Below are 24,424 nucleotides of genomic sequence, written 5' to 3' on the forward strand. Positions count from 1 at the left end.
CTTGATTACAAAATGATTTATTGAATCAAAAATTAGGTAGACAAAAACAGTTGTGCAACCTCCCCAAGGAAAAAAAACAAAACAAAAACACAATGTGCACTTAAAACTTATAAAGCAATAGCTTATAAAATGTTCACACTATCAGTGAAACGGCCTCTCTATCAAAGAGTTGAATCGAGTCTTTCTCGCTGGAGATCTCTCTTTACTTTACAAAATATACAATGCTATGATGTGCTGCAGGCTATTGTGTGTGGAAGCAGATGTGAAGCAACCCCTTCTAAGCCGAGGGGGCAAAAAAATAAACAGAAAAGCTTGAAGGGTTTCACTCTCTAAATAACATGAAATAATCAGTAAAATACTGAGCAAGTGCTGAAAACTGAGCATAAATTAAAATAAAATCTAAACTCCCTTTACTCAGATTAATCTGACAATCCAAAGCAGCAAGTGTTTACACCTGAACATGGACGCGTAAGACGATTAGGCTACTTTATTCATAACCATACCATTCAATGGCAGCGGTCCACCCTCCTTCTAGCCATACCTACTCAACACTGTAAACTTCACCTACAGAGGAGCAGACACAATAACACTTACCTAAAATCAAGGCCACTGATACGCTAAACAACTGCTTTCCTACAACTGCTTGTTTGTATTGAATACTACTTAATAGTAGTGACTAGTTTATTAATAAAATAATCTCTTAGCTCCTGGTGGCACCCACCATTGATATACTTCAATAACAGTGCTTCAAAAATATTGAAATGACCAGAAAAAGAGAGGCTCATCTCCAATACAGTCAAACATCAAAGGCACGGTCAGTCATATCTCTACTGTACAAGTATAAGTCTCTGCAGGGCATCGATCATGTATAACAATGTCTTAAGATCTTTAACAGCAGCACAAATGAAAGTTAGAAACTAAAACAGGAGCGCATTGAGTAAACAGGCACAAGTCTGTCTCCACCATCCTACTCCTCCCTCAGAGCCAAGAGCTGCAGAAATTGGCATTACGGACCAGATCTGGATTTAATATTACACCTTTAAAAAAAAATCAGACATTGGATCAATCTGAAGTGTTATCTTAATTTGTTAAACAGATGTGAAGTAGTTCAAATCTGAAAACATCACCATATCCAATTTATTGCACCCCATATAGAATTGTTACATCAAACACCATACACATAACACTGACTGAGCAACAGTATATAAGGCATCCATAACTTAAAAAAATGATCAGAGCAAAAAAAAAAAAAGAAGAAAGATCTAAAGTATCATAAACCATCTATATTTGCTTTCATTGGCACACATTTTTGTACAGATTTCCAGTTAAAACTACTGAATTCAAGTACAGATGGCAAGATATGTTCAGGAACAGCAATTTGTTATGAGGATGGACACAGGATGGACTTTTCCCACCAAAGACAGTGTTAGAAGCTTACTGAGAGATCTGATCTGAGATCTGCGAGTAGGATTAACTGCAAACCTCTTCACCTGTGACACTTTTATCAGACAGATGCTACAGGTGTTTGGCTACTAAGAGAGCGACATATCCCTTTTATACTACAGTCTTTAAGCATTAGTGCATTAGGTTAAGCACAAGGCCCCAGACTGGTGGTCAGAGCTGTGGAGCCCCCTTTTGATCAGTCTTCTCTTGATAGCATGTAGAAATAATTTTTGATCCTCTATTTTCTTTTTCATAATTCGTCAGAATAAGTTCAAACAACATTCACTCAAAATGTGACTCAGTCCACTTTTCCAAAACATCTGTTGCAAAAGCACAATGGCAAAAAAACAAAACTGAAATTAAACTTGATAAATGACTCCTCGCTGTGGTGATGGGGGCTTCCCCTCCTACTGCGGAGGGAGTGTCGAGGAGCTTGCTTGGATTGTGCCCAGCCTGCCGTTCACTTTGACGGTCTTTTTGGGTACAGCGACCTGTTTAACAGAGACACAACACGTCATGTTAACAGTTCCCCACCCCGCCTCAGTGACAACAGGAGTAATAGTTCTTGGTGTGAAGAGAAGAATATATACATTTCTGTGGTGTCTAACCGGATGCTGAAAGAAAAAACATAACCAAACTCAAAAGATCTTATGAGTTAACTTTTTTACCTCATCAGAACTGAAAAGAGATGCGGTCAAGAATTCTTTGACTACTTCTCTCCTCCTAAAACTTTTCATTCTCTGCAGTTGTTTCTGTCTGATTGAAATGACAGGAAAATAATAATGCAAAAAAAATGCTTCTGGCAACTATAATTTCACACAGCTGCTGACCTGAATATGAACTTTATCTTCTTAGGAATATTCTCACAGTGGTACAGTATGGCTGTCAGATGAATCTGCGAATGTGTTACAATCTGCAATTCATTTCCAGTTTCCCGGCTGCTGCACCACAGGAGGGCTTTGTTCTGCCAGTGATGTCTTCCAACGAGGCGAGACGTGAGAAACCAGACCGAAGATGTGAAGAGAGGACGCTACTTCAAATCATATGCTTTTCTGTTGCTGTCTCTGGCTTTCTCGCCTCTATCTGCTTTGTCTCTGCCCATTTTTATGACAGACTCTCTATTCTTTGATAATAGTCTCTCTGGGTGAATTAAGGCATCCTGTGAACCAGGAGAAAAACTGAAAAATCCTATCATTATGATGTTCATCAGTTGCTGCTACAATGCTAAATTTTCTTTGCTCCTGCTTTGTTTCTATTTCATGTGTATTTCCCTGTTTTGCAGATGAGACCAACAGCAATATAATTTGACCCTAAGCAACATGTGTGATGAAGAGTTGAACTCCTCCCTCATTGTTGTGTTTTCTTGAAGCAGCTGCAGAATTAACTTTGACTCTGTGGTGTGAACGGTTGCCATTTTTTTTTTCCGTGTTCTTACCTTTTTTAGCCTCTCTGCAGCAGATCCAGAGCGAATGGCCTCCAGCATAGCCTCCCTGGCCAAGGCAGGGTTCACAGGGGCGTTAGCACTTGGATGTGCCAGAGTGCTCGGCTTAGCCTGGGGCAGGACAGGGGGAGGAGGTGGAGGTGCATTCGTGGGCGGCAGTGGCGGTGGTGGGGTAAAGACATGAGGAGAGGGAGAGGAGGGAGAGGGGGGAGGGCCCGCACTGCTCTCCTCCACAGAAGCCTTCCTGAACTTCTCAAGCTCATCAGCAGCCTCAGATTTGGTCTGGAGGACACAAAGAGGTGAGACAATGGTAACTCTAGACACATAAACAGAGGCAGGGGCCAGCTGCTCTCACATCAGTGCATTTGAACTCAAACGTCAGACCTAACACACAAGTGTATCTAACATCTGACACACACATACACACACACACACAAATTCTTCTCTGTTCTAATCTTTCTGCAGCAGTTTCTGTTTTGCACATTTGTATGATTTTATCTTGGTTATTCTTGAGCTTCCATTGTGTTTTATTTATTTATCTACTTTTTCTTTTTTCAAGAGGCACAAAGTTTCTGAGTCCGATTTAGGCACACAGCATTCCTGAGATTCCAGTTCTGGTAAGGAACCTCCAGAATAGAACCACAGATGTTTCGGCTACAGCAGCACGTTCTCTGCCCCTTTCATTCCACATGCGTCCTTACATGACAGCAAACCACAGCTCGCAGTCCACACAGAGGGACGGAAACAGACACCCATGCTTGCATAACCTGGTTCATACATGTTTGTGTGCTGCTAACTGGCTCACAATTCAAAGAGTTTAACATTCGAAATTCCTTATAAACATGCTTTATATAATTCCACAACAAATATGTCTTTGCTCTCTGAGTCAAACAAGTGTAAGAGCTTACAGTCACCCTCTATGAAGCAATGCTAAATGCTAAAGCCCTATGACAAAATTGTAATCTTGAAGTTGAGAAGGTAGGATATTCATGTTTATGATCTTAGTTTAGAGCATTAGCATGCCAACATTTGCTAGTTAATACTAAAAGGAAAGTGCACTCGACAGAGGGATCAGGATTCACCTCTTGGGGACCACGAGGGTCTATAAAAAAATTACCTAGCTTGGCTAAGAAACAGTATCGTTGATGTGATAAAAGTAAAGACTTAACATTTGTTAGAAGATAAGAGCGGATACATTTGAGGGGCCACTCGAGAAGACTGAAAGTGCATAGTATAGTCTTTAACAAAGCTTACATTAGAGCTCAACCAATACTTGATTTTGGGGGCCGATACCGATATGAGGAGTAACACAATTCCGAAATATTTCGATTGATACATCGACCAATACGCATTATTTGTGATGATCCCTAGAGTAGAATTAACTGCAAACCTGTGACACCTTTATCAGACAGATGCTACAGGTGTTTGGCTACTAAGAGAGCGACATATCCCTTTTATACTACAGTCTTTAAGCATTAGTGCATTAGGTTAAGCACAAGGCCCCAGACTGGTGGTCAGAGCTGTGGAGCCCCCTTTTGATCAGTTTTTTGTTGATAGCATGTAGAAGTAAGTCTTTATCCTCTTTATTTTGATTTTTTTCATAATTCGTCAGAATAAGTTCAAACAACATTCACTCAAAATGTGACTCAGTCCACTTTTCCAGACGTCTGTTGCAAAAGCACAATGGCTCAAAACAATACTGAAATTGAACTTGATAAATGACTCCTCGGTGTAGTGATGGGGGCTTCCCCTCCTACCGCTGAGGGAGTATCGAGGAGCTTGCTTGGATTGTGGACAGCCTGCCGTTCACTTTGACGGTCTTTTTGGGTACAGCTCAAATGTGTTTACAAAGATATGTAACAGGGGCAGGATAATTTACAGTTTCTAAAATGACATCTGTGCACTCAAACAATTAAAGTTCACTGGGAATGTGAACATTATAAATGACCCCAAGCATCTTTCCAATGATCTTTAAAAAAAAATGTTCATATGAGACAACATATACGATATATCTGTGATAGCCAATATGGGGCCAAGATATCAGCTCGTCGATATGTAAGTCACACCCTAGTTTACATGCACAAGAAGACAATACTCCTACAAAGCTGTTTACCTCACCAAAGAAAATGTTTACTTCACTTATATTCCTGTTCCAATTTTCAAACACTGCTTCCCCCTTTCATTCCTTCAGCCATCTTCTTGAAAAGGTCGTGGTTTACAGTGCAATATTTCTGCATACCCAAAAAGCTGTTGATATCCAAGAATGCTCCTACAACCTGAATAATATTGGCACATCCTTAATCTGAAAGTGTGACATTCGGAATAAGGCCTTATTTAGAAATTCCCAATGGAATACGTTTACAAGACTTTTGTACTTTTGTAAAATGGTATTCTGTATATTAGAAAACAAGCGTGCATGTACATGTAGTCATTGTTTTCTTATGATGTTTAGGGTAGGGTTTAAACTTGCTACCACCCCCAGTGATACTGACAGACATGGAGTGATATTGTGTAAATAGCTAAGAGAGAGTTTTACCTTCCTCAGCCGTCCAGAGGTGGTTGTAGCTCTAATAGCAGCCAGAAGAGCGGATCTCTCATTCTCCTCCTCAACATAAGATGCTGTCTTCATGCTGCTGGGACCAGGTGTGGTCATCTAAAAAGAAAATTAAAAGAAAATCAAAATCCCCTTTTAACTCTTCCAGACAATGCAATCATTAAGACTGTGCTGAATTTAAGCACATGGTGTAATTTTACTACTGTTGATCAGATCGATGCTACTGCAGTACTGCACTTTATTTATCTTGATCTCACCTTCTTGAGCCTGTCCCTGCCTCCGCCTGTCTGAATTGCCTCCATCAGGCTGGTGTGCAGAGACGTTTCTTTCTCAACAGATTTACAAATGACTGGTCTGAACTTTTTCACTGGGCCAAACAGTGTCATGGGGGGAGGTACAGGTGCAGTTGCAGTTGCAGGCGCAGGCGTCACACCACTGTCAACCACTGTCACAGACGGTTGTGGTTTTGCATCAGGTGTTGGTCGAGTGTCTACCTTGAGCATGTCTCTCGTGTTCTGAAGACAAGATGAGGAGTATTAACTACAGTTTTGTAACAGTTACAATTCTGCTGTAAAGATGATTTAAAATGTTTGTTTTTCAAGAGACCCACAACATGAAATACAGTATTTATACTGCATGTTTTACTCACACTTGTCTGGCCTTGCGACACAGTCTTGGGGATTGCGGATGGTTTGGCAGATGAATGTGGAGGACTCCTTTCGGCAGGACTGGAACTTCTGGGCAGAATATGTTCACCATTATCTCTGTCATTATTGGCGGTCATATTTATTTGGGTGGGGCCAGTGGACTGAAAGCGCTTATTCTTGGTTGTTTCTGTTTCCAGTGTATTAGAGTTTCCTTTGATGGATCCAGCGCTGCTACCAAATCCTCCCCTGTCCGATCTCACTTCACCAAAATCCCTCTGGCTATCTGACACATACTCCGGGAAGCTCATAGACCTCTTCGGACTGGGAGGGCTGGATTTAAAAGCAGATTCATTCTCCTTATTATCTGACAAAGATAACTGGGAAGACTGGTGTGGATTCACTTGGATGGACCGGCCTGATCTCTGGAAACCAACAGTCTGTGTTCTCAAAGAGGCAGAGGAATCAGGTACGTGAGAGCTGGGTGTAGTTGAGGTCTTACTGTATTTAGTGATGGCAGATGCCACGTATTGGCTTGAGGTTCTTCTTGATGGTTTGAGGAAAAACAGGTCTTTTCTCTGGTCTGGAAGGATAGGAGGAGGAAGGGTTGGTTTATTAATTGGCTTGGACACTGAAATCTTGCTCTCTAGCTGCTCCTCTTTTGCAACTCTGATGTCTTTCGCTGGTTCTTTAGCTTCTTCAACCATCACTTTAGGCTGGAGTCTCTCCCCAGGTTTATTAAGTGGAGTTTGCATCACTTTCAGGTCCTCACCATTACTAGTCTTCATTGTAGTTTCTGAGATTGCAGTAGGAGTACTTTTCAGGCCATCTGGGCTCTCCTTAGTCTTATCAATGAGACCTCTGTTCTGGGCAACAGCACTTTCTTGTCTCTCATTTGAGCACCAAAAAGCTTTGGCTTTTCCAACAAGTTGAGACCCCTCACTGTTATTCATTCCCAGCTCTGAAGAGCCACTCACTTTGTTCCTGTAGATACCCGCTCTCACCATGTTTCCTTGATCGTCAATCTTAATGGCACCGACAGTTAATGTGGCAGCTGGCACTCCCGTAGCAGCTTGTAAGACGGCGGGTTTGGGTGGGACCACAGTGAACGTTTTCATACCGAAGCGTGATGTGACATTGCGAGTGATTTTACCATATGAAGCATTTGAGCTGGAGTTATTTTGGTTATCTCTGTGTACCTCTTCTTCTCTTTCTGTAGATACCGTTCTCTGAATGTTTGGTGGAAGAACAGGTTTCTTCTCTTGAACAGATATAATGTTACTTTTAACAGGATCCGGTTTGATCTCAGTGCTCTTGCCATATTTCTGCAGGTCAGCATTAGGTGCTGTTCTTTGTTTATCTTTTTTAACACCTTTTTCATTGGCATCAGTGATCTCTTTTGTTTTTGTCTCTAATATCTTTTCTTCCTTTTTATCACCTTTAGACTTCTTCTCCTTTGACTTACTGGGCTGCGTAGTATTTTCACTGCGGCTTTTATTACTGCCAGCAGCTGGACAAGCATTGTTGTTTTTGTTCTTTGTCTCTTCACTGGACTGGCGACCAAAGCCTGGACCTGTGGTAAAACAAAAGTAGCAAAGCCAAAAAAATGTATAAATGAGATACATAAAAGTTTTTAACTGTCTTGTACTAATACCACTGAGCCTGAATAAATGCCTCTCAAAGTAACTATAGCTGTTGACATGTCAGCTACTATATGATCTATTCATATTGATTGCTGTTCTTCTTACCTTTGGTGCCAGCAGATTCAGTCCTGGTCAGTGACTTTTTCTCATTTTCAACAATGTTATGCTCATAGTCCTCCAGTACCTCATCTATGGCTGTGACTGGCACATCCATGTCCACTACAGACACTGGCACCTCATTGCTGTCAGTGGACATGGTATAGGGAGTCCTCTTCACTGAAACTATATCTATGTGGTTTGGAAAGGGCAACAGATTACAGGGTTATGAGACAATACTTTTTAGGAATATTACCATGGCTATAACTGATCAAAATTGACTGAGTTCGGAACAGTCACTTGTGGTCAATGTTTTAAACCTATGTTTAATACATGGCATGTCTCCTCACCTGCAAGGTTTGCTTCAAAATCAGCCAACGTCTGATGGAGCTGGGCTGTGAGCTCTGGGTCATCTTCATAGTTGTCCTTTAACCTGCCTGACTTTGTCTTTAGGTTGATGTCATTGTCCCTGAGGATGGTAAATACAAACTAGTGTTATAAAGACATCATGTTAAAACACACACACACACACACACACACACACACACACACACACACACACACACACACAGCCCCATTACATTTGTAAACAAGAAATCAGTGCATGGGGACAGCTGTAACACAGCACTACCCATGACTCCATAATTTTTATTAACAGTCACCACCTGACAGCTGTTATGAACTGCTTATTTGATGTTGTTGTTAAATCCAGCACTCTTGCCGTTTCTAATCTGCCACAGAAACCAAAAGGCTAAATACAGTTCAATAGAAGAGAAAAAACAAATGTGTTTGTGTTAAATATTTTGGCTTGTTCAAAGTTGAATTTTATTTTTACTGGAGCCTGCTGGCTTTGAGACATGTAGCTCTAAAGATACTATTACCACAGTTTAAACTTCCTTCACTCTCTTTAGGGGTTCAGCAGAGCATTCTCATGGGTTACTGGCATATTAGCCATAACAAATTGCAACAAGAAGGCCAAACCAAATAGAATTTGTCTTCTAAGAGTCTTGGACTGGTCCTCTTTTCCTCAACGATTCTGAGAAAATGGGGTTACAGTGTTTTCCTGGAATACACAGAGGCCAGAAACATCAGGCCAGACCCAGGATTCATAGGGTTTCTCTGATGAAGACCATCGATCCCAGAATCTCAGTCTGGGCACATTACCATACACATTTCACAACAACTTAAAAGGCGAAAAGTGATCTGGGGCAGCACTCATTTTTCCACGAAGCCCTTTGAAAGCGGGCCTAGAACCATAACTATGAAAGCCCAGCACTGAAAGTTGAGGGTGCCAGCTTTGGAAACAACTCAGTTTTAGCACATGGCCGGAACTGCTCTTGGTTATGACTGCTGGCACAGTTAAAAACCTGGGACAGACTTCTATGGCTGGCTGAAACAGTGATGGTTCTAACTTCAGGTAAAAATACAAGCGTGACACCGAACTTGATCGGCTTATGCAAGAATTTAACTGATAATCTTCATGCAGGTGTTAGTCGTCTGTGGTTTGGTTGGCTCAAATCGACTGCAAGTTGAATGGCACATGCATTATCTCGCCTGCCAGGAAACCAGGATCTATTAAAATGGATTTTAAAATAAAAGGTGACAGCAATTGGGAAGATTTGAGGTACTTGGAATCAGCAAAAAGCAAATACTGGGAAGCATGTTGCCAGAGAGACAAATGAGTAAGGTAGACACTGAGTCATTCGTATTCTCTTGAGGCCAAAGCAGATGTCTAAATGTGACTTTTATCATCTTAATGGCCAAATATCACACATTAAAATGTACAACATACAGTAAGTGCTTTTCAACTTTATTCTACTCTCTGCCACTTTCTGCTTTCTCTATTTGTGATTGCCGTGACCTCCTCTCTACCTGTGCCTTGATCCCCATGTGGCACATCCCTCATCGCTGTCACTGGAATTGTCCCGCACCGGTCCCAGCAGTCTCTCTCCTCCACCTCCGCTGCTCCCATCCAGAGACAAACTCCCATCTGGGGATGTAGGTTGAATGTCGGATAGAGAGCTGACCAAGCCTGAGTCCTCGCCCTCTGCCATGCCCTCAGAGGCAGCGTAACCCTGGTCGGGCAGGCTGCTTCCACCGCTGCTGCTTCCCAAGGACATCGTCTCCTCCTCGGGTGTTTCAGTTTCTGGTTTCTGGTCAGTGACTGTGGCGCTCTGCATGGAGTGGAGCCAAGCTGGGAGAGGAAAGGAACATCTTAGCATCAGTACTGGGCGTTATCACTGTCCTTTAAGAATGTCAGCAACTGTTAGTAGCAACTCAACATCAAAAACAATGGCTTTCGAATGGAAAAGTTGTGTATGGTAAGAAGCTTTATGTTTTTACTCACACCATGCATGAACTTTTCGGCCTTATTTAATTTTCTTAAATCAACAAACCTTGAAAGACATTTTATACCTGAGAGAGCGCAGAGAAAAATAACACACCAAATCATTTCTGAATGATTTGATGTCACTATTTGTCTGAATTTGTCTGAAAAGAAGCACAGGATGCAGAGCAAGCGAGAGATGGGAGCAACGGGGAAAAAATCGTGGAGAGGAAGTATTTTTGTTAGTTTCAAAATTCATTCTGACACCAAACACACACACACAAACCAAAAAACACAGGCCAAATATACAAACGCAAGCCCGGACCACATCCACTTGTGGCTTGATAAAACAGCTTTAATGATCTGTGGGTGGATTTACTGTAAACAAACCCTTTTAATTAGATTTTTACAGTACTGTTTAAGGTTCCAGTGAAAGATAGTACTGCTTCAAACCCTCTCATCTCTTTGGTACAGTCATGCTCTGGTCAGTGCTGTGGGTTTTGGAGAACCTATTTAGTCTGTCACTGATCTCATTGAACTCTAGGCCAAGAGAATAAAAATCAATGTACCATTTGTTGGCTTTTCAGCAGCCCGGCCAGCATGCACATCACTGGAAACTCAACAGGGGATTCTTTAAACTGAATTCAACAGTGAGTGACCTGGTTTGTAACACCAGGTGTCTGTGAGTCTGTGCATGTATTTGCGCATTTGTTGTGCTCCAATATGTCTTCCTTTGTGTGTGTGTGTGTGTGTGTGTGAGAGAGAGAGAGAGAGAGAGAGAGAGAGAGAGAGAGAGAGAGAGAGAGAGAGAGAGAGAGAGACTTTGTGTGTGCACACTAGGCCTGTCAGTTTTGGGCCCGGTCCTAATGGTGTGGAGAGAACAGTCAGTTCCAGGAGATGTGGTGATGACTCACAGGGCTGTCCTCCCAGCTCCTTCCCAGCAACAGCTTAGTCATGCCAGCAACAGCCACAATCAGCACACATACACACACACACACACACATACGCATGCACAGACAAGTGCATGTATACTCACACTGTCTTATGCCTGCTTATGTTTACACACATATGCTTAACAGGTTAACACCAACACACGGTTCTAAAACTTCCAACACAAGGTGACATTAGGCACATGCTTCTGTTAAAGCCAAACAACGTGTCCCAAGCAAATCAATACTGTGACGTATTACTTGTCAAAGTCTAACTGTGGCAATCCATGCATGATGCCAAACCCAAGTCTTTGTGTGATGCAGTCTTCAGCTGTTTAATTGAAAAATGTCTTTCAAACATAAACAGGTTGACTTTACAGTAAGTGCTCCTTTCATGTAATCAATTCAAATCTACAGGCACAGTGAGCACACATCCTCCTACTAGGCAACATATTTGCACCACAACTCAACGGCTTAGCAGGCCTACGTGCAGAAGATAAATCATACTTCACATAAAAACTGGATTACTGTAAATTTCATATTAATAATAAAACCAGATCTGCCTTGTGCAATGCTATAATCAGAGCCAAAAGTTAACCATCATCTCAAATTCTACTTCCCAGAAAAACAATTAGATTCTGTGAAACCACAATAGTTTCATTCATATGGTACATAACAAGTCATGAGATTAAAACAAGAGTTCAATCTTCTTGTTATAGTCTACCACACATTTTTATGGCATATTTGCGCAATAATACAGTGCTCATCATTGTAACCAAGTTGCTTCTGTGACTGGACTGTGACTTAAAGCCACGTTTATTGCAGTATTTCAGCCCAAAAATCCCCCAGATCGCTTTTTTTCTTTGAATCCAAAAAATTAACCCCTTATTCACACAGGATGTAACAACAGATGGGTAATTCTGGATCCCTACCCATTATTTTAAAAACAAGCTTTGAAGCATTCATGTAACGATAAGCTTTCACACTAATAATAACACATGTTTTACAACAAATCAATGTGGAGTGCCATTCTCTTTTCTATGTAGACTGTGATGAGCTACCTTTGTCTTTAATATTCATAAGGCACCACTGCCTAAAAGCAACATCTCATTGATAGATCACCCTTTCCATAAAGGCAGCCTTGCTTTCACCTCTCAGGTTTCTAAACCAAGCCACAACACTAGGAACAGAGAGAGAAACACACACTGCCCAACTATCGATCTGCAGATATCACATCACCAAAATATTGGCTGATAGATATCGCATGGCCTTGCCTCATAGCCCCCTCCCAGCATGTCACTCATCAATCACAGGGTAACGTGATACATCCATGGTTTAGCTCATCTGTCACTGTATAGTCCTCTGACCACATTCTGTGTGTCCACTTTTAACTCAGCTCTGAGCTCATGCACAATCGATAACAACCAGCAGATCAAGTTGAAATGCAAAACCACCAACATTATGTACATTCATTTGTAAAAAAAAAAAAAAGAAAAGAAAAGAAAAGACAAAAAAAGAAAATCTACAGAGAAACAACGTTGCTTTCAGAGTGAGATTGGAGAGAACAACTTGCTTTCACTTGGAGCATTTTGTATCCTCAACAGATCAAAGAATGACAAAGACAAAGGCTGCTGCAAAGTGGTTCCTATGAGGTTCTGTGACACCGAGTGAAAGCAAGTGATAGAAGTGAGACCATTCAAATTTTGATAGCAGTAAGACCATGACTACAAATACAAGAGAAGAAGAGAAACAGTATAAAATTTCACAAGAGAATGCGAGCAGGGTAGTGAAGAAGGGAGGAGATGAAGCAAAGGGAGCTGAAGAAAGTGGACTGTCAGACGAAGGAACGGGTCGCGCCGGACAGAGACTTCAGGAGTGTTTGGAGCGCAGACGCACAGGCCCACAGCAGTACACTACAAAGTTGGGTGCGGGGTGGGGAGTAAAGAAAAGGAAAGATGAGATTTGAGATGGAAAGATAGTAAACATTGCACAGCATCCAGAGGAAAACCTAGATGTAAGGAAAGAGCAGTGAAATGCAGAATAATAGTATTTCAGCTATCTAGTCTTCCATTATATATCTAATATAATACTATGTACGGTATTAATGCAACCAAAAAGGCACTCCAGTTGATTGCGGTTGACCCCAGCCCTGACCTTTTGGACCAACAAGAAATAATGCGGCTTAAGGGTTGACATTTATAGATATGAAGCACCTAGACCTCACATGGTACCAGTATCACTTAACAACTCAGCTGCCCGGGTTGCTGATGGAAAGAGTGAGATGGAAAGCATGTGTAAGGGCAGAGTTCAACATTCACATGCATCAACAGGATCGGCAGTGGAAGAATAGATGCAAAAATACAAACTCTGATAGGGACAAATGAGATTTGAGTTAGAAAACCAGGAGAACAGCTTCTAGGAAAGGAGAGAAAAACACCCAGAGCGAAGGAGAGGGAGACGCAGTCCATCTGGAACCTACACTGGGGAGCCTCTTCCTCTGCCTCCACGGGACTCTGTGGGGAGTTGCTTTCTGTGGGCTCTATGTGAGGGGAGGATGGGATAGGGGCTAAGACAAGCTCTGGTGGCTCCCGGGCTGGGGAACGACGAGGTTTGGGTGGTACTGGTCGATCAGCAGTTCCTGCAGGAGAAACAGCATGCAGGCAGGGCAGGCACTGATGGTCAAGTTTGTAAAAAAAAAAAAAAAATGGGACGTGAAGCAAAAACATCGTACATGTAAACTTTTTTGCAAGCTGAAAGTAGCACAGAAACTGTTATGTAATCACCAAGATCTGTGTTTTTTATTTATTCTGGCAACGTCTTCTGTCTTCTTGTGCTGCATTCTTGGTATTCAAACAGTGGCGTCTTTATCCTCAGATTTTCTGGTTTGAGTTTCTGTGGGCAGAACTCCTTTCTTTTCTACTACCATGAAGGTTATCACTGTTTAAGTACGGTAAGCTAGTATTTACAGTACTTTTATTTGTCCAGTTTTTTACCATTGCTTCAGTGGAATTTTCCAATTTACCTGACCTTGTATTTAGTCGAGGGTTCAGCCTTGGCAACAAAAGTCTAGCAGAGTATCAGCTGGAGTTTCAAGACAAGAAAAAAGTAAATGCTTCAGAATAACGTGTGGTAGGACGGGATCTGGTTTATTTCTCTGCTGTGTACTCTTCCACTGGGGCTCTAAGTATTCAGTAACATCTAGCTTATAAAAAACTTGTTAGATGTTATATATTTTCTATTAATTCTAAATAAATAGATAAGCAGATAAGATTGCAGTTTAATCAGCTGTCACTGTTTACCACTTTTATTTACCACAATCGAGACATTTCCAGAAAAGATGAATGTAAATGCTTTCGTGAAATACTGTAGTTATGTCAGTGAGTGATACAGAGTGTCTTTATGTCAATATCAAATGTTACATGTTATTATTACTGAAAGAGTCATACTCTTAGATCGATTTTGTGTTGGCATCCAATAGCCCACCCTCATCCTTGTGTTTCAACCGTATTTCATTACAAAAATTAATTTGGTGGTGCTAACAGAAGTGTGGACTGATGAATAATGCAAAGTCAATCTGGATAATACATTGGATTGTTGGGGCAAGGACACACTTACTGTAAAACAGCACTGTTAAAATATAGCTGCCAACATGTTCTCATAAGACAAGTGATGCATCAGTGTGCCTGTGTCTTAGTCAGCAGGTGCTGTCGATGTGTTTACTCTGTTGTCGACATTAGGAAGGAACTGAAACAGTGTGCAGGGCCGAGATGATAAACAACACCATCATAACCTTGACAGTTTTCTGGAGCACACACGCACACAAGCACACACACACTCTCACACACAAGAGTATACACAAAGAACTTTTATTTGTAAGAGTTTGAAGAGGTGCTAGAAGAGGCAATAGGGTAAAATAAAAAATATACTAATATATATAATTCTATATTATTGTGTAACTCACTTTTAGTTTCATGATTTGTGTGTGCACACTAGGCCTGTAGTTTTGGGCCCAGTCCATCTCTAGAATCAGATCTCTTGCAAATGGTCTACAGTTTACACTTTGCTTAAATGACTGACTACCTCAAACCTAATAAGTGTACTGTGTACATTTCTGTCCCTGCCTATACAAGCACAGGGGCACCACCCTATACTGTACCTGCAGGGTGTAGTTGTCTAGCCCTAACGTGTATACCAGCTATTCATTCACAACATGTTCTGTCCATGTATAACGAAGAGCCGTTTTCAGGCTGCAGTGGAGAATATCTATCTATCTATCTATCTATATGGAAACAGGTAGAAAGTCAAGCAAAGGAGAGGGTAATGCACTGTCAGCAGTGTCAGAACAGAAAAAGAGAAGCACCAAGGTCTATGAATGTATTAATGATCCTGGTGCTGTCTCTTCCATCCTGTCTAATGCACTAACCTCCTCATACTTCATCCTTTCTCTTGCTTTCATCTGCCTGTCCATCATTCTCCTCTCCTTAAACCCCCCTAGTCCCCTTGTTTCTACCTTGCTGCCCTGTCATCCCCACTGCCAAAACCTTCCCATGCTCCTTTCTCTGAACCTCACTCTAGTACCCTCACCTCATCCTTTTTTCTAAGGTCTACGACTCCTCTCATCTCTGCCCCTGTCAGACGAGACAGCCCTCCACTGCAGTATAACTTTGCTCCGGAGAAAGATCTAGGTTATATAAAGATCAATACGAGGCCAGCTGGAGTTCAAGTAGATCCTGTTTAAATCTATGATGGATCTGTCTGTCTTTGTATCTGCCAGCTTTAAAGATTTGTGTGAGCGGCTGAAGGCATATGAGAGTGAGATAAAGAAGAAAAGAAAAAGAGAGAAAGATAGGACGAACGTGAGGGATTGACAATTCCAAGCGAGAGACAAGGACTGTATTGTCTCATGAGTTATGATGAAAACCAGCTCCACTAGTTCCTGTTCCTTCAGCCACACACACACACTCACACTCACTGTAAGGTTATGTGTGTCATTCTCGACAGTTTAAGTTTCAGACGTTGCAGCGGAGTGACAGCTCTGTCCTCCAGGGCAGGCATTCAGTCGCTTTCTAACAGGTAGAAAACTTTAGACTGTCTCAGTACTTTAACATACAAAGAGTGTTTACCATCACTGTCAAAAGTTCAGTGAAAAAAGAAATTGCCAGTTGGTTTAAATCCAAACTAAATTCACAGAGCAACTGATGCAAGTTATCAAAACAAAGAATGCGTGTTATGTGTTATAATGATACACAAATATAAAACGCCTCATCGCCTGTGGTGCTATGTCTGCTTTGTCATTATCAATATCCTTCACTGTCATTTGGCATTACACCTGTTACTTGCTGTTCTTTGATGTTAGACAATTACTAGAACAAACAGGTTGTGTCATCACTGCCAAAGAAAGAGTGTGGTAATTACAGCACGTTTTCAGAAAGCATGACCTTAGGATTATTAGAGATACCTTTCAAACTTTTTTTCTGACTGGTTGCTGGTTGGTGTTTCTAGAATCTGTGTCAGGTGCTGGTTTTTGAGTGTCTGCCATCAGCCATTTTGTAGATATTTACCCATTGCACTGTGTCTGTTGTTCTCAACTTCTTCCAGTTTCAGGTTCAGGGCTGACTCAGTCTCAGACCTGGAGCTGCTGGCTGAGGTCACTTCCTGTTCTGCTATGATAGCTGTACTGCTGGATTCCTCCATCCGGCTGCTTGAGCTTTTCGTATTGGGTTGGACCTGCACGGACCCGCTCACTGTGCTGCTGGTGAGGCTGCTGCATTGAGAACCGGTCTGGTCCAGGTCAGCGTCTGAGTCGTCAAGGCTGTGGCTGAGTTCAGAGCTTGAGTCCTGGACAGCCAGGCTGTCAGAGGTGCTGCTGCTTGGGGTCGGAGAGCTGGGGGTTGGGGTGGCCACGCACACAGTTGGAGGTTGCACTTGAGCTTTTAAGGGGGCTGGTTTTACTGTTTGCGTTACCACAGTGGCAGCAGAGATGGTGGTTGACTGTGCCACCTTGGTACGGGAGGCTGGGGTAGGTGTTTCTTCAGTGCGGCTATCACTAATGTGAGTGGCTGAAGTTGAAGTGTCGTCAGGGCCTGGGGTGATGGAGGCTGGGGTGGGAGGAGGGGCTGGAGCCTTTCTTTTCCTCTGCTGGCTTTCTGAGCCAAGGCCCATCTGATAGAACTTGAGGGAGAGAAAAGGAGAGAGACGGTAGACAGTTAATTTATGTGAGCACCTTGTGCATTTCTGTGGGTGTGTGTGTTGTGTGAGTGTGTGGTCTAATGATAAATCAGCCTGTCTACCAAGACTGAAGTAGAGTTTACCACTGAGTAATTAAACCAAGAGGAGTTCTGGCAGGCATCCTGAAATCCAACATCCAAGTGCCAACATTCCTTTTAAATTATCATACAACAAGACATATAATGTCTGGCAGCGATACAGTGTATCTGATGCAGTGGTACTGTGATAGCACTTATTGATAATGTATGTTTATTTTACTTACTTTTTCCTGCTTGTTCAAGGGACATCAACCATGATACAAATGTATGATGTCTTGCTGAGTTACTCGTAATACTGACTCACTGATCACTTCAGAGGTTGAAGTGACAGCCGTTATTTGCAAAATGATGTAATTTCTTCCGTGTGTGTGCAAACACACAACAAAAAACATGTCATGTTGATCCCATTGCGCCAGCACTCCGTCAATTCAGTTCAAACACAATCATTGGCAAGCTACAACTAAAGTCACTTAGGCAAGAAGTCATTTATAGGGAAAAAGTCAAATGATATCAAGTGACATTTGGCTCAGTAGGAACAAGTGGTTCAATCTGTCAATGGATGTTTCATAACATTAATCCTGTTTTATGTCTTGCATAATGACTGTGATGGAAAAAGAAACAATAAATTCAGACTGGTTGGAGCTGGTTTTAGAAAGAAGCTTACTGAAAAGGAAAACAGAAGAGGAAAGCAAGACAAATAAAAAAAAGGGGGGGGGATGACAAACTAAGTGGGAAATTCTCAGTTTTCTTCCACAGGGAGATGAGACCATTCACACCATCCTGTGCAAGCTGATCTCACTCTCTGTGAAGTCAGATTTCTTAGAATCAATTTAAAAGTGCTATGGGCAGGTTTCAACAGTGTGGATGTCCTGATTTCTTAAAAAAAATCCCAATTACTACTGCTGCTGCGTTCAACTTATTCTTCACTTTGAAACTCAACAGAGAACATGCCCGGAGCTGCATGTTGCGTTGCATCATGCAGCAGCACAAGAGAGGGAGAGAGAGCGATCAGGCCACCTTGCCTTTCTGCATGCAAACTGAGTTTACAAATCTGAACTCAATGAACCCTCTACATGCATATCCAAATGGCCCCCCAACTGGTTGTCTCTATCTTTCTTGGTCTCCCGCTTCTCTTCCTCTCTGGCCTCTATACATGAATACAGACATACCAGTGAATGTGGGTCAAAGTTGAGGCTGAAATGGATGACTGACTTGCCTATGAAGATAGATGTGTTTGAGTGCACATGCATGTGTGCGAGTATGTTTATGCTCGTGTTCCCTGCAGAGTGAAACATAAGACTGCAGCCAAGCCCTGCTATGAGAGGAGGAGAGCTGCGGCCGCAACACACACGTTTTTTGTGTGATTGTATGGGTGCATGCACTCTCTCACATATGCACATGAGAAGGAGCAGCATATCTCACATCTCAGGCCGAGCTGGGGTGTATGGATTAGCGGGTTGCTGAGGGTTGCAGGGTTAAGTGTGTGCTGCTCTCATGGGCTTATTGGCGCCACGACTGGGAACACAGCATGTACTTAAGATTGTTAGAGACTAAAGCCAAAACTCTTAACTCGTGTATTATACCACATTCAAGGTCACACTATACATTAAGTTAAGCTGACTATGTACTATGATTATGTATACACTGTGTTTATGTGTGATGTTTACTGATTTTACTGCAGCTTCTTTCACAAACTGATGTTACACAGAGGAGAAGACCTGTATATCATCAGGGAAGATGGGTTTTTTTTCATGATTTGAGAAAGGAACACTCGTTCTTTCAACAGCTACGCACATATTGCTGCCAGCTAAAGGCAGGATCTGGCCACTTCTGCTCATGTCTTAAGTCAACCTTGTGTCATGACATCACAAGTCAAGTCACAACAAGACAACAGACAGCCAAAGTGGATTCTCCAGTCCTGTCACCTGTAAGTACAGTCAAGACATATTGGACTGAATCACAAGCAGGAACAATGTCAAATGAAATCAATACAAAGTTGAGTGAACAGTTCTTTCGCTTTAGACAATGAGAGACACAGATAAAATCCATATTTGTCAACGTCGAGATCCTGAACTCTTTCCTATTCCCACTGACTGGTTTTGACATTGATTAATCACACAGCAGAGACAAGACAGACATTCCTTAGTTTTTCATTCTCACAAGGAGACAGATTCATGGATGACATTGTGTTGTATCAAATATCTACAGGGCTCAAAAAAACAAAGGCCTTCCCGACTCCTTTTCCTGCTTGAGAAAAATATATTCAACAAGTCACCAGAAGTCCATTTATTTCTGATGATATCAGACATCATCAGCAACCATCTAATTATCTGATTTCCTTGTTTCCATACCAATCAGGCTTTGTTTGTTCTGCTGTAGCTCCAAAAACAAAAGCAAAATTAAGGTCTTGATTACAGTTATTCAAAGTCTTCATGTTCTCTGCAATTTTTTTGCCTCATGATCAAACTGAAGACTGCTCAAATCTATTTACAAACAAATGCTGTTTTGCTTATTTTGTCTTCATGCTGGCAACTAAGTGAGTTAGCATACGTAAACTAAATGTAGCGCAAAAACATTAAACAAATAGCTTACTTGTTTTGCCCAAGGATAACAACAGATCGAGACAGAGAACTACACCAATTAAGATATGCATATCACGAAGCTGTGACTGTCTGCCAACATGCGGCTTTGCTTTAACATATTCAGACTGTTCTCTTCAGGTCCGGCTTTTGTTTGGCCTTTGATTAAAGAGAAACAACACAGTATATGTGGACATGGGTATATTTCAGACAAAAGCTCACAGAGGGTCATGCAAGGATAGTCTGGTGTGTCCATTAAAATTTCCACCCTGTGGTTAGAGAGGCGAAGGGCCCAATGTTGGAGCACGTTGATCAGATAGGGCCACCCATGGAGGCTGCAACCTGTTGCATGACCATTCATCAGTTGTTTTGATGGACTCTTGATGGGTGTGGGGCTTGGTGACAGAGCAACATTACAGCACTAATGTGGAATGTGAAATAGAGTATGTGTGTTTACGAGAGGGGGTTACACTGTATATGTGTGTGTGCTTGTGCATGCCAGCATGAAAGATTTAATTCTTACATGCATGCATATGTGTGTGCACATGAATGTGTATGTATGTGCATGTCAGTGATAATAATAGCAGTTGAACTGTCTCAACAGTGAGGGCACCGAGGTCAAAAACATCATAACAGCGGGGGGACAGTTAGCTTGTGTTGGGTTACTTTGTGTGTGCGTGTGTGTGTGTGTGTGTGTGTGTGTGTGTGTGTGTGTGTGTGTGTGTGTGTGTGTGTGTGTGTGTGTGTGTGTGTTATAATGAACATGTGTGGGTGAAGGATGGATGTAAAAGACTTTTATGTTAAAAATCTTAGACTTAACAATGTGTGTGTGAAAAGGGGGGCCTTGAAGAGGCTAGCTAAGGGTAAGGAGACACATGGCTGACCCAGTTCTTTTGTCCTCTACTTTGCTAACCTACTGAAATCTAGGTTTTCTTCACCGCTTACCTACATATACAGATATGTTTAAATACAAATAGAGCTATTTATTAGGTCTGTGACTACCATTACTTTTACTGTGGATTAAACTGTCGATTGTTTTCTTGATTAACTGATTACTTATTTGGTCTATAAAATGTCAGTAAATGGATTAAGAAATGTTGATCACCATGTATAATAAGAGGAATTCACTGATTGCTTGCTAATTATAATACCCAACATATCAGTGATTACCTCTCTAAAACTTCAAATGACTTATTATTTGTTTGATAAAATCCATACGCTTTGAGGAATCCTAACACACAGACACCACACCCAACTTCACACACACACACACAAACACAGATACAGCCACAAACGGTTTGAGACCGACATAAACATACACTCGCTTCATTTGTTGGTCCCATCTGTCCTGGCTGTCCTCATACACAATATGTTCTGACAGCTTCAAGTGCAAACAGATCCTGTCCTACATAGGCCGCATCGCAGGGTGACGTGTTCCCCTATTCCAAGCCCCTAATTCACACTTCAGCATCTCATTTCAGCATCTTCAAGGTCAGTGAGTAAGAATAGAAAGCTTACATACAGTCAGCATAACCACTAAGCATACATACAGCAGGACAAAAGGCAGTAAAAAATTGTATTTGTGTTGTGAGTAGACATGTGCAAGACAAAGGCAAAATTGGATCACTAGAGTAAACTAGGTAAATATATATATATATATATATATATATATATATATATATATATATATATATATATATATATATATATATATATATATATACACACACATATCTCTACATGTACCTTTACGGACACCTTCCCTCTGGAAATTATGGTTACATTCCCTCTTTCTGTCTTTGCAATGCTTTTAAAATGTCACACTTCCTTGTCCCTCCTCATGTTTTGTTGCAAATGCTAAGCCTATTTAATCATGAATATAACAGGGACTAACAGCAATTAAACCAGCAAAGATATGGCAGAACTTTGTTTATGTGGTTAAGTGGAGGCTGTAGTAACAGAGACACAACAGAGTGTGTGTAGCTAAAAGAAAAGCTGATATCACTGGGGAACAGAAAATAGAAAGAAAAAAACATGAAAGAAGAACAGAAGTGAAGAAAGAGAAACAATTACAGGAACACTCATTACTGAACACAGATCCAGTAGCAACTTGTGTTTTGTCTGGCTGATTGAACCAGAACTTTGCATTAGAGCAGATTAAAGTTAGCTACCATCGGAGACAACTACGACACTGATGGGTGGCTGTGAAAAAAAAGCCTCCTTCTGCTGCCAACTCTATTTTCGCACAGTGACAGATCATCAGGAAGAAAAACGTAGCCAGCTCGATCAATCAAGAAGCCGCACAGACATGGGCAGGAATGCAGCGTGCACAAAAAGTAATTCCTGACATGTCCACTGATGAGTGGACATGTGAGGTTTGGCCAATCAGCTGCCATTTTGTTGGACACATTGATAATGTAAAATAAATACTAGGGATAGTATCTGGATGTATTTTTTTGAGCTAATACAGATAACCTATAATTAGCTTCTCAGGGCTTATTCCAATGAGACAACCAATAATTTCACATTTTTATATTTGAAAAAAAATAATTATTGTAGTGTATTACGGGACATATTTGTCGGTTATAATAATATTATAGCAAACAATGAGTCAGTAATAGAGCATAAATATAAATATACACACATGTTCTGTGCATGCCAACATGTGCATACAACAGCCATTGCAGACAGAAGAACATGCAGTCTGGATCAAACTGAAAGCATATTGAGGAAAGTACTAAAACTTAATTGCTAGAGTAAAAATTGCCATAATCAGAATCTGATCAAAAACTGAAAAACTGTCTGGATCATCTTGAAGTCTTTGTCTTTGTCTAATCTGATAACTGGATTTCTCTAGAGAAATCTAATCTAATACAGTTGCAACAGTGTCTCTGCTGCCATGGTTCATTTGTGTTCTTTGAACCAAGAGACAGTCATCAAATTTTAATTCCCACATAAGGGTTCACTTCAGCACACAGATGTGATGTGAATTGCGACTTTCTCCAAATGTCTTTCCTCTCTCCTCTGGTTTGTATCAACCTTCCCTGGCTTCAGGTTTCAGACTCAGCCATGCAGAACAAAAAAGTTTTTTTGGTATTGGACCCTGTCTGATTGGTTATACATCAGCAGTAAAATTTCAAGTGTATGTTTAGCTATAGGTAATCCATTTTAAAACATCTGTAAAATGTTCCTTCCAGCCTGCTTACTGCCACTGATCTTTTTGTTCCTTCACCTTCTGCTCTTTAATACTATCTGTCCTCTGTTGAACCTTTCCCTTGTGGCATCCTCCTTCGGCAAGGCGAGGGTGGTGCTCAGGGCCAACCAGATTTCATGCTGTTCTGCATTTTTGAAACATGATCCCAAAGCTCATGCATTGTTAATGTTGCACAACCCATTTACACACATGTAAAACCCTTACAAGACCTGATGTTCCTCTACTCTGACTTTCTGTCTCTCTCTGTGACCCTCTAAGTCACTTAGTTTACTCATTTGCTCTGTACACTCTCTCTCTCTCTCTGCTTCAGTTATTCTGCCTTTATTTGTCAGTGTTCCTGCACTCACAACACACGAGCACAAACATACTTACTCAAGAATCACCTTCTGTTGCTGAGTAGTGAAGCAGAAAGCTCTGAGTTTCTCTGAACTCCTTTATCACAACAGCCAATGTAGACATGGCTTCCTTTCCAAACCACAATAACAGATTGCCTATCATTGCAGGAAAAAAAAAAAAAAAAAAGTTTGTGTTTCTGTGAACTCAATGTTCCAAAACATAATTTAATTCGGTGCTGCTCTCATAAAGACACACACAGATTGTTGATTGTTAAGCTGCAGAAACAAAACCGTAAACTTGACTGTGACTCCATGACAACAGCAGTGAAATGTGGAAACATGATTCTCCTACAGTTTAAGATGACTTTACAGTCTCCCTGGAATACTGTGTCATCTGTTTTTGGTGTCACTGCTATCCCTATTCTGACTGCTGAATATAGCAACCTGCCCCTTAGACATCAAAAAGGTCAAACATCTACTTTCATAACTGCAAATGAAACTAGATCTTAACCGAGGGTGTTAAAGTTCTTGTTATAACACCCTGACATCAATCTATATTGTGTAAAAGTTGCATAACTACCATGTGTGAATGACTGCATACACTGATTTTACTGGTCACTCACTCTGGTTAGTAAAAAGAAACAAAGAGCTATTGACTATCTGCACTCTATTACTTATCAGTTTTTACAAAACCATTCTCTTACAACTTTCAAAGAGCCCATGCAATAGTTTGTCCTTTTCAAAAGCAATAAAAGATAACTACTCAACCTTCTTCCCTCGTAGTTTCCCTGTGGCATTACTGCTGGTGCCATTGTCAGAAAAGACAGCATCAGCAACATGGCTACCAGGAGCAGCCAGGCTACTGTCCAAACCAAAACAGAGTAAACAAATTGGTTGTATTAATAAGAAAAAATCAACAGGGGCACAAACTTTGACACAACACTGGCACTCCCC

The 24,424-nt window shown here is 41.3% G+C and overlaps 1 protein-coding gene across 7 annotated transcripts in view; it reads right to left on the reverse strand.

Annotated features, from left to right (window-relative positions):
- Positions 1–24,424, reverse strand: part of cobl (cordon-bleu WH2 repeat protein) — a 55,054-nt gene continuing 30,630 nt past the window's right edge. For 6 of the 7 annotated variants that reach the window (XM_037074109.1, XM_037074113.1, XM_037074111.1 and 3 more), the window contains 10 exons: positions 16,638–17,247; positions 13,556–13,714; positions 9,694–10,015; positions 8,172–8,290; positions 7,831–8,013; positions 6,088–7,655; positions 5,696–5,953; positions 5,421–5,537; positions 2,879–3,166; positions 1–1,934 (listed from right to left, as the gene is read on the reverse strand). In XM_037074109.1, coding sequence (XP_036930004.1) covers positions 1,851–1,934; positions 2,879–3,166; positions 5,421–5,537; positions 5,696–5,953; positions 6,088–7,655; positions 7,831–8,013; positions 8,172–8,290; positions 9,694–10,015; positions 13,556–13,714; positions 16,638–17,247 — 3,708 coding nt within the window. In that variant the 3' untranslated portion in view covers positions 1–1,850. The remainder of the gene's footprint in view (positions 1,935–2,878; positions 3,167–5,420; positions 5,538–5,695; positions 5,954–6,087; positions 7,656–7,830; positions 8,014–8,171; positions 8,291–9,693; positions 10,016–13,555; positions 13,715–16,637; positions 17,248–24,424) is intronic. The other variant, XM_037074115.1, reaches the window with a different exon arrangement.

Source organism: Acanthopagrus latus, chromosome 17 (genome assembly GCF_904848185.1).
Source record: "Acanthopagrus latus isolate v.2019 chromosome 17, fAcaLat1.1, whole genome shotgun sequence".
In the NCBI taxonomy this organism is placed as follows: Eukaryota; Metazoa; Chordata; class Actinopteri; order Spariformes; family Sparidae; genus Acanthopagrus; species Acanthopagrus latus.